This window comes from Anser anser (genome assembly GCF_964211835.1).
Source record: "Anser anser genome assembly, chromosome: Z".
Classification (NCBI taxonomy): domain Eukaryota; kingdom Metazoa; phylum Chordata; class Aves; order Anseriformes; family Anatidae; genus Anser; species Anser anser.
In genome coordinates this window covers 72350387-72366573 of record NC_139723.1, presented here as the reverse complement: position 1 = coordinate 72366573, position 16187 = coordinate 72350387, and the positions used below count along the sequence as shown (strand labels likewise).

At 36.6% G+C, this 16187-nt stretch overlaps 1 protein-coding gene across 2 annotated transcripts; it reads right to left on the bottom strand.

Annotated features, from left to right (window-relative positions):
• Positions 1–96: 96 nt before the first annotated feature.
• LOC310890013 (uncharacterized protein C5orf34 homolog) lies at positions 97–16058 on the bottom strand. 2 transcript variants are annotated; one of them, XM_083818380.1, is made up of 14 exons: positions 15768–16058; positions 13660–13776; positions 12453–13283; positions 12188–12277; positions 8121–8767; positions 7415–7516; positions 5857–5980; positions 5137–5228; positions 4848–4917; positions 4382–4552; positions 3226–3314; positions 2375–2467; positions 1551–1591; positions 97–763 (listed from the first exon to the last, which is right to left on the bottom strand). In XM_083818380.1, the coding sequence occupies exons 3-14, from the start codon at positions 12645–12647 to the stop codon at positions 570–572; spliced, it is 1908 nt and encodes a 635-aa protein (XP_083674506.1). In that variant the 5' UTR covers positions 12648–13283; positions 13660–13776; positions 15768–16058; the 3' UTR covers positions 97–569. The 2 variants fall into 2 exon arrangements, with proteins under 2 accessions (XP_083674506.1, XP_083674507.1); XM_083818381.1 differs by lacking the exon at positions 7415–7516 and having other exon boundaries at positions 12453–16058.
• Positions 16059–16187: the final 129 nt, after the last annotated feature.

Below are 16187 nucleotides of genomic sequence, written 5' to 3'. Positions count from 1 at the left end.
AAACAACAACAACAAAATAACAACCAAACAAAAACCCAACGCCGAAAGGCTAGTCACTGACCACGCATAAAACAACGAAAAAAAAATCCACAATGCTACTGACTAAAAACACGCCTTTTATTAGAAAACAATAGGTATAAATCGTCTGGGCAACCTTATCCAATATGGAGTTCTTGGGGTGACTTTAAAACTTAACTACTTGGTGTAAGTTTCTGGACAAAAGCATGTTTTTACCGTTAAAACACCTCCCCCAAGTTACCCCGACAAGTTTTAATCAGGTTGGTCACACAAACCTCTACAAAGCTACACAACTCAGACACTCGTACACTCAGATGTAGCACTGTCAGGTCAGCTCCCTGATATTTATCCAGCAGTGCCCCACTGTTTGGCCCCTAATTTTTGCCTATCCACATTATACAATTGCGGTATTACAATAACAAATTACACATGTTGCTGGTCTGGCAAGGCATTTAACTGCTGCCGTCTCATCCTTCATCCCTCTTATACTTCAAAGCCTCTTCAGACGTAGCTGGGACAGCTCCTAGGAGGATACAATGTATTACAGATCTTCACTTCCCAGAAGCAGCAAGCAGAGATTCAATATCTTGAATTATTTTAGAGGTTTTTTCCAAAGCCTTCAGGATGCACCCTTCATTGAGTTCTTCAGTATCACTCCTATTTTCTGTTTTTCCAACGGCAATTGTAGATGGATTGTTTTTTGCAGCAGATGTCCTTTCTGGAACATTGCTATTATCCAATAAATCTAGCATGAGTTTGTCAAGAAAAATTCAAAGCCTCCCTCCTAATAATGAGAAAAATGCTTTGCCATATCATAATCATCATTGTGCATTACAGAGGCTCACATTTCATACCACAGTAATTACATAAAACTAGAAAATGCTAATGTTTCTAGAAAATGTCTTTAACTAAGGCTTCTATTTGCCCAATAGTTAATTTAAAGAAAACTGATGTTACGTTGCACAGTTTCATAGCATGTATGTTTTTTCATCCTAATAAAATTAAAAGCTAGCATAAAGAGAGGTTTACACTGCCTTTAAGAAAATAGAGCACTGCATACTTTCTGAGCTGGTTGGACAGTCCTGAGGTAGGTGATACACAAGACAGTATCTTATTGCAACAACATGCCAAAAGGCAATTGTACCATCCCTCTTTCAAGAACAGATTAGCAGATGGTTTTAGTGAAATGAATATATAATCTATTCATAATATAGATATTATATATAATGAATAGTGAAATGCAATACCCATTATAGGAATTCCCTACTTTGTTAATGATTTTATTTTTGTTTTGTACTCTGTTTTTGTTTTTATTTCCAGTGCTGTTGTAAAGGAATTGAACAAGATTAATGAGATAACTGTAAGTGACCTAAAAAGGTGCTTTTAAGAAGCAGGTAAAACAGTGAAAAGCAGATGAGAACAGAATAGAGAGCTTCTTAAGTTCTGAAAATGCAGGTCTGAATACATGATGAACAATACAGATGAACAACTGAATATCAAAGTGAAAATCTTCACGGCTTTCAAAAGGATACAGTTAAATCTCCTTATTTTTTCAAGCTCAGCATCAGCAGACCTGTCCAAGAAAATAATGATTTTTATCATAGTATCTAAAAAGTTTCTCCACCATACTTTTGTACACCATTTTAATTTCAATTCTCAGAAATACAGAAAATTAGATAGAGAACTCTAAGTGAAAAAAAAAACATTTTTTTTCATAATACTAATCAATGGCTGCATTTGTCAATCATTTGTTTATAAAAATCAAGGCTCAGTTCTAAAAATAGTCTCCTTGCTGTATATTTATGTGTGTAAATATAGATAAAATTTTTGTTTCATCATCTACTGCATCTGCTATAATGTGATAAGTGAATCTGTAATCAGATTCATATATCGCATTTGTAATATCTGATTATGTAAGCATACGGTATCACTAGACCTTTGGTCAGTAGCATTTATTAAGAAGGACAAATACATAACAGATCCAGATGTCATTTAAAAGTTCAAAGTACTATTTTGGACAGCTTGCTGTTCTGTTAAAAGTTGCCTTTCTTAGTCTAGTTCCTCATTTTCACTTTGCAAGATGTTATTTCTATAACATTGATCTTATGGTAATATTTGGCAAGGTCACCATAACTCCATTTTTTAAATAAGGCAGGCAGAAGCAACATGAAACAAACTTCACCTAGAATTCAATTTACTGTACATTTTAAGTTCCAACAGAGAAATATGAAGTCACACAAAATAAAAGGATTTACAGTTTTCTTTTTGGATCCTTAGGAAATGCTGTCTATAAAATTCAGAGTTTATAGTCTTTTTGAGTTTTATTTTCAACATTATTTAGCATAAAAATGAGTACCAATTTTCTTCAGTTACAGAGTGTGCGGTATATCCAGGAATTTCTTTGCTTTCATTCAAACTTCTGCACCATTCTATTACTGTTGCGATATATCTGTTAACATGAAAAAAAAAGTTATTTAGATGAGAGATACACTGTTAATTCAAGATAGAAACAAACAAACAAAAAAGGCATTAAGCAATGAACCTGGATTCAGGAAAAAAAAAAAAAAAAAACATGACTAAAAGTCTAGCCTTTTCCCTGTTTCTTTGCCCTTTTTGGATTCACACTTTTTTAAAAGAATATCCTTCATATTTAAATCTATACAGTCACAGAAAATTATAACAAAGCCATCTGATTTGAAATGAATACTGTACAAATGTTAATTTTTGTGTGTGCATATCTGCTTGCTAAAATGCAGCAGAGTAAGCTTCTGATGATTTGCATAATAAGGCTGCAATTAGAGCAAGCAGATTAGAGAAAGCAATCTGTAGGCAGAGGTCAATATCTGTAATAAAGCAAAAATTGGATAAAGTGCTTTTCAGCTCTAGATGCCAGCTTTATACAGCACAAAGATATTTTTTTGCTTACCCAATGATTTAAGTGCCAAGTTGGAGCTCTAGTTTGAGGTTAGTTGATTTTATTTTTTTAAAAGACATTGCATTTCCATAACAATTATATTGAAATGACTGTATGCAGTGATCCTGAGTCATACAGGTCCTGAATCTTAGCCAGTTACATGTTTTTTATCATTGTGTTTGGGCTTTTTTTCTTTCCTCCAATGTATTTCCAGTAAAAAGCATTTCTTCGTATAAAAGGGTTTGCTTAGAATTCTTTAATATTTAACTTTAAATTGTTTAAATTACTTATACCTTTCATAGATTCCAGGATGGCTTATTTTTATTAGCTGCTGTACCCCATCAGGAGTAGTTAGCTTACACCAACCTACATTTTCATTTACCTTAGAAGGAAAAAAAAATATTAGTATTAATTTTCTGCTGCAGTCTAAAGAACAAAAAAAAGGCAAGTGAATAACATTTGCTAATTTAATAATTAAATTATCTGTGAACACTCCACTTTAAACAGTTAAAGTTTGTCTTTTGCTATAAGTTTCTTATAGTCTGCTATCACAAATGTGGGGGGAAAAAAAGGAAAACCTGGCATGGACTAATACTAGTTTTTGTGCTATTTGAGAATAAATTATCTCTAAAAACGTGTAGGGATGTTTCCAAATCTGTAGTACTTTCACTTCTTCCTACTTTTATCATTAATGAGTGTACAGATTTGAGCTGGCTCACATCATAAAGTTACAGTATCTTTTAAGAAACTAAGTATCACACTTTAATTGTTTATAGTACACATATCCTCAGGAACATCTTTTTGTGTCTAGTCACCATAGGGTAAAAGCAAAGAGTGGAAGCCAAAAATCTCAGCAGTCAACTTTAAATTCCATTCTGACATAATTTTCTCTGTAGTGTCATTTTACCACCATTGCCATTTTCACCACTTTGTAGTGCAAAAGTCAACATAATCTTTTTACTTCAATGTTAAGTAGATCAAAAAAATTATCGAAAAAATATGTAATACCGTATCCACAAGGTTATTCCTGAGCAATTTGTCACTACTCAGTTGCTCAATTATAGATATTTTGAAATAACACCAGCACCACCACCACCAAAGAAACACTCCCATGTTACACTGATATGAGTGACTTTTTAAAAGGATACAGTTTTATTTACCTTTTAGGCATGAATTATGCACTAGAATATTTTTCTTCCTCAGTTTCTGGGTAAAATACTCGCAATACATGGTGCTATCTTCATGTAGTTCTGTGTAGTTCTATGTCTATTATACCAGCTTGAGAGTAAGCCATGGCAGAAAACTGCTTTGAATCATGACTCTATCAAAAGAGCTCAGTTTGTATTTTATAGACAGAAAAACTCTTGATTTACTTTCCCCATTAGTTTCCTAATAACACTTTTTAACGAAGAGTTTTAAGAATAGTCATTTCTATAAGCCATGAGTTACCTGAATCTTTCTACAGCCAGAGCTGAAATCCCAGACCATATTCAAGGTGATTCCATCCCTAAAAGTAGCATGGACTTTATAGTCTGAGTATACAAGAAGTCTTCCAATGCTGGGAATAACCTTTTCATCCAGCAAAACAGGCAACATTTCCCGTCCGTCTGTCTCAGGCACCTAGAACCAAACAAATACATAAAAAAAAAAGAGGAAATGTCACAACTGGTTGTATCTCTCCCAGATTTTCATGTTTTTCTAGACCACGAGCATCTCTCTTTATCATGCAATTCATTGCTTTCTGCTTCACCAATTCACCTTAACAGTCTGTGGTGATGGTTCCCAGTTATATACCTTTTCATCTTTGCATACAGGATATGCTCATGATTTTTCCCTCTAGAACTGGCCCTACTCCCTATAGCACATGCAGTCATCTTTGTAACATGGGAAGATTTATAAATCTTCAGCTACATACCATCTTCCAGCAGCAGAGATGATAGTTATGAATTAATGATAGTTTAGTCTTGTAGCAGTACTGAAGGATTCTGAGGAAAAAAAGTATTAAATATTAAGCATTTTGTCCTTACTTTAGTATCTCCTACACAGTTGTGATCTTTGTTCTGTAAGTTACAGATGTCCCCAGTGATATTATAAATTTGTTTAATTTTCATACTTAATAATAAGTATCACATGTAATTTTAATTACTGTCCTTTCACAGTTAGAGGAGTTAATGTAACAACAATGAAGGAGAAAAATAAGTTACTTGGTTGCCTGAGTAATGATGGAGGATATAGAATATGGACTTCCTGGTACATCAGGAGGAAGACTGTTTACTGAATACATCTTTTCTTCTCTCTGCAGTAAAGAGCAGAAGAAACAGGAGTTATTTATAGGTACTGTAGCATGACAAAACTATTTATAATCTTGAAAGAGATGAAATTTCTGACTTCCCAGACAACTCTAACCACATTTAAATTCATCCCAGAAGACAGGTATCTCCTTGAAAAGTTAAAATAAACACACAAACAAAAAATGCAGTTGTATCCATCCCTTAAGTCTAAGGCACATTCACAGTTTTCATACACTCAACATGGACCAATAGGTTATTTTATCAGGGAGTATAGTTCATTACTGAGTAACTAAGTTTTACTACAAGTTAGAGGCTAGGTTCAAAGGGTACAGCATTGATCCTTTATGCTGCTTTAAAAATAAAAATATCCAAATCTAAGAACAGAAGAAAAAAAACATTGAAATTGGCGCACACGACTCAATAAACTTTTTTTTTTTTGTTTAAAAAGGATAAAGTTAAGAAAGAGAAGTGGAGTAACAGCCATGCTAAAAAAACTAATCACTTGAAAACAAAGTAGAATTACCTGAACAGCAATGTAGGGTCTTGACTTTAGACTACATATCCAAATGTCTTAAAACATAGCTGCTAAATTGAAGGAATTCTAAACATATTTTTAAACAGTTTTATTCCTACCTTGTTTGTTCCTTTCTGGATTACATAATGCACGAAGTAGTTTCCCAAAAAAGCTCCTTCAGACTTGAAAAATGATTCATCACCAGGATAAATTTCTGCAATGTTTCTTTTGCCATGGATAAATCTAAGAGAAATAACAAGACTTTTAACAAGTATTTAAAATGCTGTATCAATACACAGTACAGAAGAAAGCACTAAACACAAGCATTTTCAACAACTCTCACAAGAAAAACTTTCTACTGTTTCACAAACATCAGGGCATACCAATTATTTTTTTGATGATTAGCATTACCAAGTCATTTTTGCAGGGTGGAGGTGGGGATGGGATTAGCATGTTCAGGAGAGCCTTGTGTTAAGGTAGGTATCTCACAAAAGATGTCCAATGCCCATTCCACTGAACACAAAATATAGCAATGCACAAGAAGGAAAAAGATATTATTTTCAGGGGACCAGCCCTAACAGGTGTACACAGAAAAAAAAAAAAAAAAAAAAAAAAAAAAGCTGTAGAACTGAATGCTTCCTAAATAACCAAAGTCTTCATTTCTGCTGCACCTGGGGTTTTCTTTTCTTTTCTTTTCTTTTCTTTTTTTTTTTTGGTTTGGTTTGTTTGTTTGGTTTGTTTTCACTAAGATTGCCAGTCTTTTTCTTGTGATCTTGGAGCGTTAAGCTTATTTAATGACTCATTTCTGTACTATGTGGTCAGATGCCAAAACTTCAGTAATGGGACTTTAAAACTAAGTATTACTGGGTCTTATAAGATTAAGTATGGCTACTCACCATACTTCCAAAGAAATAAGTTATAGTACTGAAAACACTAACAAAAACTTTGTTCAGATGAGACAAAAATTCAGAAATTCCACTGAGAAAAAAAAAAAAACAAAAAAAACAGCATATGGTAGAAAGATGAAAGCTTTAAAGAATGATTATACTTTTATCAAAAACTTTTGAATGCTGATAGCAACTGTGGCACTTTCAAAGTTTGTGTAACAGATTTGAAGAGCCTATTTTACAAAAAATCTTATCTAAAAACAAACAAAAACACACAGACAAGCTGATTTGCCAGGAAAATCCACAGTAGAGTTTAGCTGCCTGTAACATGGGAATTACATAGGTCACCAAGACAAGCATTTCTAAAACGTGAAATCTTTAGCATCAACAGAAGTGATGTAATTTGAAAAAAAAAAAAAAGAAAGAAAGCAAAAAAAAAAAGCACTATATTTGTCAGTGAAGTCTGTGGAAGTTACAGTTGTCTAGTTAAGTCTCTAAGAAATCAGATCACTTCTTTAAAAGCCTTAAATATGGTTTCAAAATCTTTGTTTCAGGCATACCCGCTTTCAGACCTGGAACTACACTCTATTAGAGGATGTGAAGCAAATTTTAAGCTCTGTCTTCAAGCTCTAAGAACAAACAAATGGCAGCAATTAATAGAATCTTCCATAAAAATTGTGTACAATGTCTAAAGGAATGGGAAAGGGACAAAGTAAGACATTTTATCTTGAAGTTTAATTCCCATACAAATGAAGTCTTCCAAAAATGAAACGCATGACTTCCTTCATACCTATAAAAAATACCTTCGCACCATACAATTTCAATTAGCTGAGGGTATGAATACTTTCCAGAATCTTGCTTTTTTTGTAGAAAAAAGTCACAGAAACTCCACCTGTATAAAATACAATCAGTAAGATTGAATGTGTTTTTTTTTTTCCTAGGCTGGTAATCATTTCTTTATCCTAAACAGAAATATTTTTCTATACCAAAACAGATGCATGCACAACTATTCAAAAGAAAATAGGCCACATATTTCCAATGTCCTCTAGTTCCTAGGATACCTAACTACTAATTAGTTCCTAGTTACCAAATTTATTTTCTCAAATCTACAATTATTTATTCAACTGCTTTTAGCAGGGCTGACAGAGAATATATGTCACTGTCCCACTTCAGAAGTATCATCTATTCAGAACCGAAACAAAAACAGAAACTCAAACCCCAGCACAGTGTTCTTTTTCAGTACTCTCTTTTTCATTTACACAGCATGTCAGAAATATTTTTTTTCCCTCTGGACTAATTAGTTTTTATTCCTTGACAGTAGGATAAAAATGCTGGTTTCACAAATTCCATGTTTCAAGGAGTTGCTAATAAAATAAGGTATGATGGTATTGTTTCTTTTATTTCTTACAGTTAGATTTCATTTATTTTGCTAAAGGTTGAAGTTCAGAATTGTAGACATATGTTAACAACTAAGACGCAAACAGTTTATAAATTACCTGTGTAAATGTGGTGCTCTGCAGCTTAGTGGCAAAGCTGCAGGCAAACGAGATACTGCTTCACACGCTTTGGGGTCTATTAAAACATCTGCTCCTATAGATGTATGGTTATTTCCCTCACATGTTTTCATTTCAGTCTTAACAGTATGTAAGTTATAGCACATTAATGCCAAAGACAAAGGGTATTTCCATTCTTCTGGGTACGAGGAAACAGACCAACACTGTGTAACCCATGCGTATTCATAAGAACAATTTGTACAAAACATAGGAACTCTATCTCTGTCTTTTTGGTCCTTTGGTTTGGTTGGTTCTCTGTATTTTCCTGCAGCACTGCCATGTTCATTCTTTCTATTTTCTACTCTTGTTTGTTTTGATAACATTTCTGGAAGAGAATTTTTACTTGATTTTCCATACTGATCTTCATTTTGATAGTTGCTGTTCTTCTGAGAGGAATGTGAATACGCTGCAGATGGTTGGCTGACTTTGCATAAGAACTCCACAGTAAATTCTTGCTGCAATTCTGACAGGTAAAGGTGGGCATAACCATCCAATGAGGAGATCTTCACATTGCCATTCTTTATACATCTCGTCAGGTCAGCAGTAACAGGGTCAGGCCATCTAACTTCTAAGATATCACTGAAAAGAATCTAATACAAGAAAAAGGGTTGAAATGTGCTTCAAAATAAAATTTACATGCTTGCCAGAAATTACAATGGTGGGATTGTGAATTTTTTGAAATAATTCATGTCTTCTGCACGCTGACGTATGGCATGAAACATTAGTCTGTATTTATTTGTACCCATGAACTCAGGATATCTGTCATTCAAATCATCTTCCTCCTGTTCTAACAGGATTATTTCTAGCAATATGCTTATAATTTAATACCCATTCATAAACCAGAAAGATGCATGGCCAACTGACCAGACATAACTGCCCACTGACAGCTATTTCAAACTTTTTAAGAAACACTGAGGAGAAAGTTCAAGATCAGGAAATGATCAAGATCATTATGCTGATCATATCTGTTATCAGTGGAGTTCATGCAAAGTCCATATTAAAATTGTGTACACTGAAATGCCACATAGTCTGAATTCTTCTATTTATAAAATTAAGCCTGTAAAATGGCATGTAATGTACCTTACACGCTCTTACCAAAACTGAAATGTATTTGTTCTTACCGAAACGGAAAGCATTTGCAGCACAGTAAACTTACTTAATCACACAGTACTGAAGATAAAGTTACACAGCTATTGCTGGAATGTGGACAGAATGTATTTCTGAAGGATAAATTGAAATATGACTATGGTTTTAGACACTTATATAGGATTTCAGAATTCTCCAAAGAGTAGCCTCATCTTACTCCAGTAAGCTGCACTTTCTCATAGCGCAGCTTGCTACTTCAATTAGAACTTTTGTCCAAAATAAATAAGAAACATTTTCACAGAGTACACCCTTGTGCAATCTCTTCTGTAAAGATGAAGCAGATGATTCTCAACAAATTGCTCCAAACAAACACTGCATCTACCTCAATGCCCAGGTTATAGCTTTGCCCAAAGAGGTGGTATAGCTAAATACAATTTAGAAAATGCACTAATCACATTCTGAAAGAAAAAAAAAAAGTCAAGATAGAGAGTGTTTTTCTAGGCATCTGCAAAGTTCTGCCCTAAAAGGACATATATTTGTTTGCATTGTCATTATGCCTGATCACTGCACAGGAAATATTCTTACTCTGCTCTCCTTTGGAGACTCCAGGTAAAGTACTGGATCCTACATGAACAAAGAAATGCAAACCCACTTCAAATAAGGTCTGAAAAAAATCTCTTAGCAAAAGAGTATTAATTCAGTTTAATCAACTTTGTCTCACTTGACTGTTTGCTGTTTCAGCTGGGACAGAGTTAGTTTGTTCATTGTAGCTGGTGTGGTGCTGTGCTTTGGATTTAGGATGAGAATAATGCTGATAGCACACCGCTGTGTTAGTTGCTGCGGAGTCGTGTTTTCATAGAGCCCAGAATATTTCAGCTCCTTGTGTGCAGCCCTGTCAGCAAGGGGACTGGGGGTACACCAGGAGCTGGAGGGGACACAACCAGGACAGCGGGCCCAGGCTAGCCAAAGGGGTGACCCACATCGTCTGGCTTCATGCTGAACAATAAGACAGGGGGGAGTCAGCTAGGGCGGGGGGAACAGGGACAACATGACTGCTTGGGGACTGTCTGGGCATTGGTCAGCAGGTAGTGAGCAACAGCATTATGCATGAGTTATTTTGCGTATTCATTCATTCATTTATTTCCTATTAAGCTGTCTTTACCTCAACCCATAGATTTTACTTTGTTTTTCTCCATGATTCTTTTCCTCATCCCACTGGGGGCATGGACAGTGAGCAAACAGCAGTATTGTGCTGAGCTGCCTGCCAGGTTAAACCACAGCACTGATCTTAAATCAAACCAGGATCATACTTCTGTCCAGAGTCCAGTAAAAATGAAACAGGAGTGTATTAGCAAGGTGAAAACATCTGCCAAAGGTATTTAGGGCCAGCTAAAAATGAAAATTGACCATAAAGAATTGCAAAAGGACCCTAAAAAATTCAAGGGACCGCTCAATAAGGCTGCAGATAACTATTTAGTGGAGATAAATGGAATGTGATATAAATGAGGAAAAGCAATCCTAACTTTACATCCAGAAGGATGGGCTCTGACCTGACTATTACCACTAGGAATGAGATATTGGTGTAATGACTGACTGAAAACATATTCTTTGATAGCAATATATCACATGCTACAAATTTCTAGGAAATGAACTAGATATTAGAAACAAAACAAACAAGCAACATCATCATCATCATCAACAACAACAAACAACAAAATATACAACTACTGCTGAATAGATTTATGGTTAATCTGCACGTTCAAAACTATGTACAGCTCTAAGCAATCCACTTAACTGACAGGATCCCCCTTGTCAAGCTTCCTAGACACAGATGGTCAGCATGGCCAAACAGAGCCTAAGTGAAAGGCATTGGTTTGAATTTAAGCATAAGTGAAGTAATACAGTGTAACTGTAGATGCATTTTTGTACGCAGCAGCCCTATAAAAATAGTATCATCACTGCTAGTAACAGGTCACAGACCTTATGCTAACTGTGCCTTAAGATAACTCGTGCCAGGTGCCAGAGTGGCTTGTTAGGCTCGTGACCACCATGTTATGTGAACTTTCTGTGTGTACTTGGAGCTTGATAGCTGGTATCTCTTGCTATATTGTACAGCTTAAGTGTGGCAAACAGCAAAGGCCTTGAAAATATGGGCACTGGTGAAAAACAGAGGGCACAGAAAAACAAGCTGATTGTAAATTACTGGTCAGGAAGGGAGTACAACATCAGAAGCTACCATTCTTCTTCTACCATTCTTGCTTTAAGGAAAGCAGTTGTGGCTAAACCAAGAGAAAAAGAGCCCAGCAAAAAAAGCTGCTTACTGTGGCTTTGGAAAGTTAGCCTCAGCATCCTGAAGCAGGTAGTGCAGGTGGAAAGTATGGTTAGGAACTGCCTAGAAACTCAGCCATGTTACAGAAGAAGATCCTGAACCAGTAGAAGGTGGGAGGTTACCCACTATTGCACACAGCAGAGCATCAGCTCTGTGTACATGCACAGTGCATACATGATATGACTGTTAAGGTCTGACTGCTGTAAGTATGTACTGATAGTCAATGTTTAACAAATAAACGTTAGCATGAAGTGTGCTGCTAATGGAATGTCAGGTGATTTATCGGTCCAGGTGATTTATCAGTCTTTCAAAGAACATGAAATATCTGGATTTTAGTCTTACTAAGACCGGGTGAAATCTGTAGTGTTCAGCTGTAAAGGATATGCAGGACTAAGGATAAAAGACTAAGCAAAATTTAAAACTGTAATTTGAAATGGCAGTATTCTAAGTGTGTTGAGAAATGTATGAACCAAACAGTATGCTCTTGGTCTTCAAGGCCTGTACTCATACACACGTGCGTACAATTCTGTAAGCCCACTTTGTCAGACTACCAGGGCAGCTCAGTTTACAGAAGCGTTGTGTGTATAAAACTTACAGTCTTTCTTTCTGGGGATATAAGACGTGAAGGTAAGTACGGCCGAGAGGAAAACTTGTTCCGGAAATTTAGAGCTCGTGCAACTTGTTCCTAATTAAACAAGAAGACAAAAACAAACTGTACTATCACGGGTTTTCTAGAGGCGTTAGCAGACCGAGCCCTCCTCCCTTACTTAGGAGGGCTGAGGCAATGCCCCGCACCTCTCGGAGGCGCCCCCCGCCCCGCTCCTCTGCCCGTCCCATCTCTCTCCCCGGCCGCCACGTACCCTGTGGGCGCTGAGGACGAAGGCGACCCGTCGGCGGCAGGTCTCTGCCGGCTGCAGGGGGTGTGCGGCGGCGGGCAGCGCCTCCTCGTACAGGTACTCGGAGCCGCAAGGCGACAGCACGAGGCGGGCGCCCCCCGCGCAGCGCACCTCCACAGAGCCGTCCCCGAGCAGCGCCATCAGGCCCCCCGCCGCCATGGCGACCGAGGGAGGGCGGCCCGCCAGGCGGGAAAGGCAGGGCCGGGCCGCTCAGCTCCCTCAGCATACACGGCCGTTTTAATTCTTTGTTTATTTATTTATTTATTTATTTAAATATGGCTGTTTGGCGGTAACAGCCCCTCTATGTGGCTCCAGCCTGCGGTGCTGGCCAGGCGGCCGCCGCGCCCGCTGTGTTTGTTTGTGGCGGCGTTTCTGAGGCGCCGGTTTCTCCAGGCTTGGCAGGGGGGCTGTGAGAAAAGCGGGCGGATAAGACAAGAACGGAAACGGATAGGTCTATAAACAGAGCTTATTGCTGTTTGAAGTCGTGGCTTTCGATAACGAGGAAAGAGAATTATGTGGGTTAAAATCCAAAAATGAAAATTTGCAGAATGGATGCCCTGACTGCTTACTGGTTACTGTGCTACTTTAAGACAGGCATCTTTCGACACGTGTGTTTGCACAGAGGGCAGCTGCCTGGAGAACTGTTGCAGCAGTACCTGCTGGTGTTCGTCCTTGCCCTCCCCCCTTCAGCCTGTAAGCGGTTGAGTAATTCGTTAATTCATTTCCTCCACGTTAACATCTCTGGAAAATGAGGAGGCGGCTTGGGTGACAGGATTGAGAAGGCAGATTGCCGATCTACAACATAGCCCAAAGACAGATTACAAATAAATATTTCTCTTGTGACTGCTGTTTTACATACATATACTGAAATCTAATCCATGTACTTAGTCGTAGCAGAATCTCAGAAGCCCTAGCTGAATAAAGATTTGACAGATTAATTTCCCAAAGGCCAATTTATAATTTGCCTTTTTGGAAGATACATACATCACCACCACCATCCACCTTTACAGTTTAATCAAAGCTATTTTAAATAGAATGACAGTTTGCAGTTAAAGAACAATTCATTACCAATGCCTGGTTAAAGCACTAAGTAAATGTAATTCAAGATCCTTTGCCATAAAATGCCACTCTAGATCACATTGTTCATCTAGCTGTAAAAATCATTCCTTACCTTTGAAAGTACAGGTTTCTTAGATCAATATGTGACCATGGAATTGTGTACAGGACAAATTTCCATCCTCTGTTGAAAAAGCAGCCTCAGAGGGAAGGTCAGCTTCCAGTCAAGTGGCTACAGATACAAGCATGCACAGAAATAAATCTGGTTCTATTTGTAATACTGTTTTTAATTACTATTTTTCTGCATTATACTTGCCTGAAGCAAGTTTCAGAGTATATTTTTAGATTATATATTATTTTTATCCCTTTTATTGTAAAATCTAGCAGTGTAAAGACAATTGGTTTTAAAGTAACCAAGTATAAGACTTGATAGAACTGGACTAGGGTTCAGAATTGCAGATTCTAGTCCTGGTTGAGCTTTTAATTATTTGTATTCAATCATTTAAAACACAAATAATAATAGTTCTCTGCTCTATTTTTTTTTTTTATCTATGAAAGATGCATATTTTTTTTCTGGCAATTTCTGTGGTAAGGTAGGAACCCTAAACTTGGAAGCTGTGGAAGCAGGTCAAGTAGACTGAAGTAGATGTGACAGAAGCAGTTCAGGAATATGTTTACATACACATACAGTACTGTTCTCAACTTTTGGCTGGAATGGCATTTTTCTGTACTTAAATCAACTAGTAGGAACCATGCACATGACATGGATAATTAGAACTATAATTGTGTCAAAGAGAAGCAAAGTTGCAAACTTGAGCTATCGCTAATTGCATAAATGAGTTCTGTGTAGAAAGGAGAGAAAGGCAGAACATTTAGAGATGGAAATACTGGCCCCGAGAGAAATAAAAACAAGTATTACAATCCAGAGCAAGTGTCACCAAAGCTCAGTGCCATAATAGATGCTGCTTAAAAAAATCCCAACTACACATAATCTGTGATACCTGATGTAACTAAGCCAGTTACTTCTGTCTGTAGTGCTGCAGTGCTACAATTACACTTAAAACCAATGTTCAAAAAACCTACTGATAATGTTTTTCCTAATAAAAAAGTAGGTTAGTAGCAAAAGTTAGCAGATGTGAAAGGAAATTACTGAGTAAAGGTTTCTGAATATGTAACTCATTCAAAAGCAAACAGAATGCAAAGTGACCCATCTTTCAGCCCAGCATGAAGTGACTTCAAGCAGTGATATTTTCTCATATTAAACATTTGTTAACTCACAATTGGTTTGTCAAGAGTGGCAAATATTATGCATACTTTTCATGATGTGTGAAACTAACTGCTTAGTCACATGCACGAACTCAAATGCAAAGAATCTTTCTTTGCAGAGCTAGTGCTTAAAAAGTTGGCTTAACTTCTCCCCTGAAGTTTAATTTCCATGTTTCTGTGACTTCATTGGCTTGCCACTATGAAGAAAAAAATAAAAAGAAAATATCTTTTCAAAGGCTTTTTCATCAGAACAGTAAATGAAAAGCACCATTGCACAGTGCACTATTAATTTGAAAATGCTTAAGTGTAGCTGAAATCATCCTTAAACCCCCACAGACGCACCTCTATGATACACAGAAGAGCTACTGGCAGTTAAAAGTGGGCAGACAAGCAGCAAAAAGTGATGGTTACAATACAAAAGCTGCTTCATTCATTTGCTCCCTCATCTCATTCCATCCTCACTAATTTGTATTAGTCTCCTGTGAGATTTAAGACAAATAGGAAAGATAGTTAAAATGTTTAAGGCAAACATGATCTTGTTTTTCCTTAATCAGTAGAGGAGAGTTAAAACCATTTTCTCCTTACTGCAACACACGTCTATAGCTCTTACAAATGTTCACGTGTGCACAGAACACCAACTTCTCCGCTGTTTTGAATTAACATCCCAATGCAGAGCTTTCAATATTTTTGCTGGAAAAATAGGAAAAGCCTGTTTTGCAAACCTTGATCTGAATTGCTTAAAATATACAATTCCTAATTCAAACATTTTTATACAGGATGACTTACAATATTTCTTTCTTATATCTACATCTAAGATTAACTGTCCCCAAAAGCTGACAGGCTGTATCATCTAGATACATCCAGAGTCAGACTGTTACTTCTGATAGAAAGACACTAAACAAGAAATGTAAAATTAAACATAAAAGGCAGAGCCCCTTGAAGACACTATTAACTTACTATCATGCATAGGTGAATCCTTGTTCCGTGGTCATACTATTGAGATTTTCCATTTTCAGCAATCTGTTTTCTACAAGACATTTACTTCTGAAGTAATGAAGAAGACTGACCTACATTTGAATTAAAAATTTTGTAAGAAAATTATGCACAACTTAAAGTCAGAGATGTGTCTGTGTGAAGTATCTATCTGAAAACTATTTATACTTTTCTTGTTTCTGGATTTTCATCCAGGCTTTGAAGTGCTAATATAAATCTTATGACTAGTATTGTCATTTTATGAATTTTGTGTGTCCAATCTATATTAAAAGATAATCTTCTCTGTATCTGTGTACTTTAAAGAAAAAAGGAGTGTTAGGGGTAGGAAAATGAGCAGATGAATGGACCAAAAACTGTTTAAAAAAAAAGGGGGCAAAACAATGA

Excerpts from the sequence above, each read along its gene's own strand:
- LOC310890013 (XM_083818380.1), bottom strand. The coding sequence starts at position 12,647 with ATGGCGGCGGGGGGCCTGATGGCGCTGCTCGGGGACGGCTCTGTGGAG. Across the intron at positions 7,517-8,120 it reads AGAGCACCACATTTACACAG|GTGGAGTTTCTGTGACTTTT; the intron begins GTAATTTATAAA and ends TATTTTATACAG. Across the intron at positions 5,229-5,856 it reads TCCAGAAAGGAACAAACAAG|AGAGAAGAAAAGATGTATTC; the intron begins GTAGGAATAAAA and ends TCTTTACTGCAG.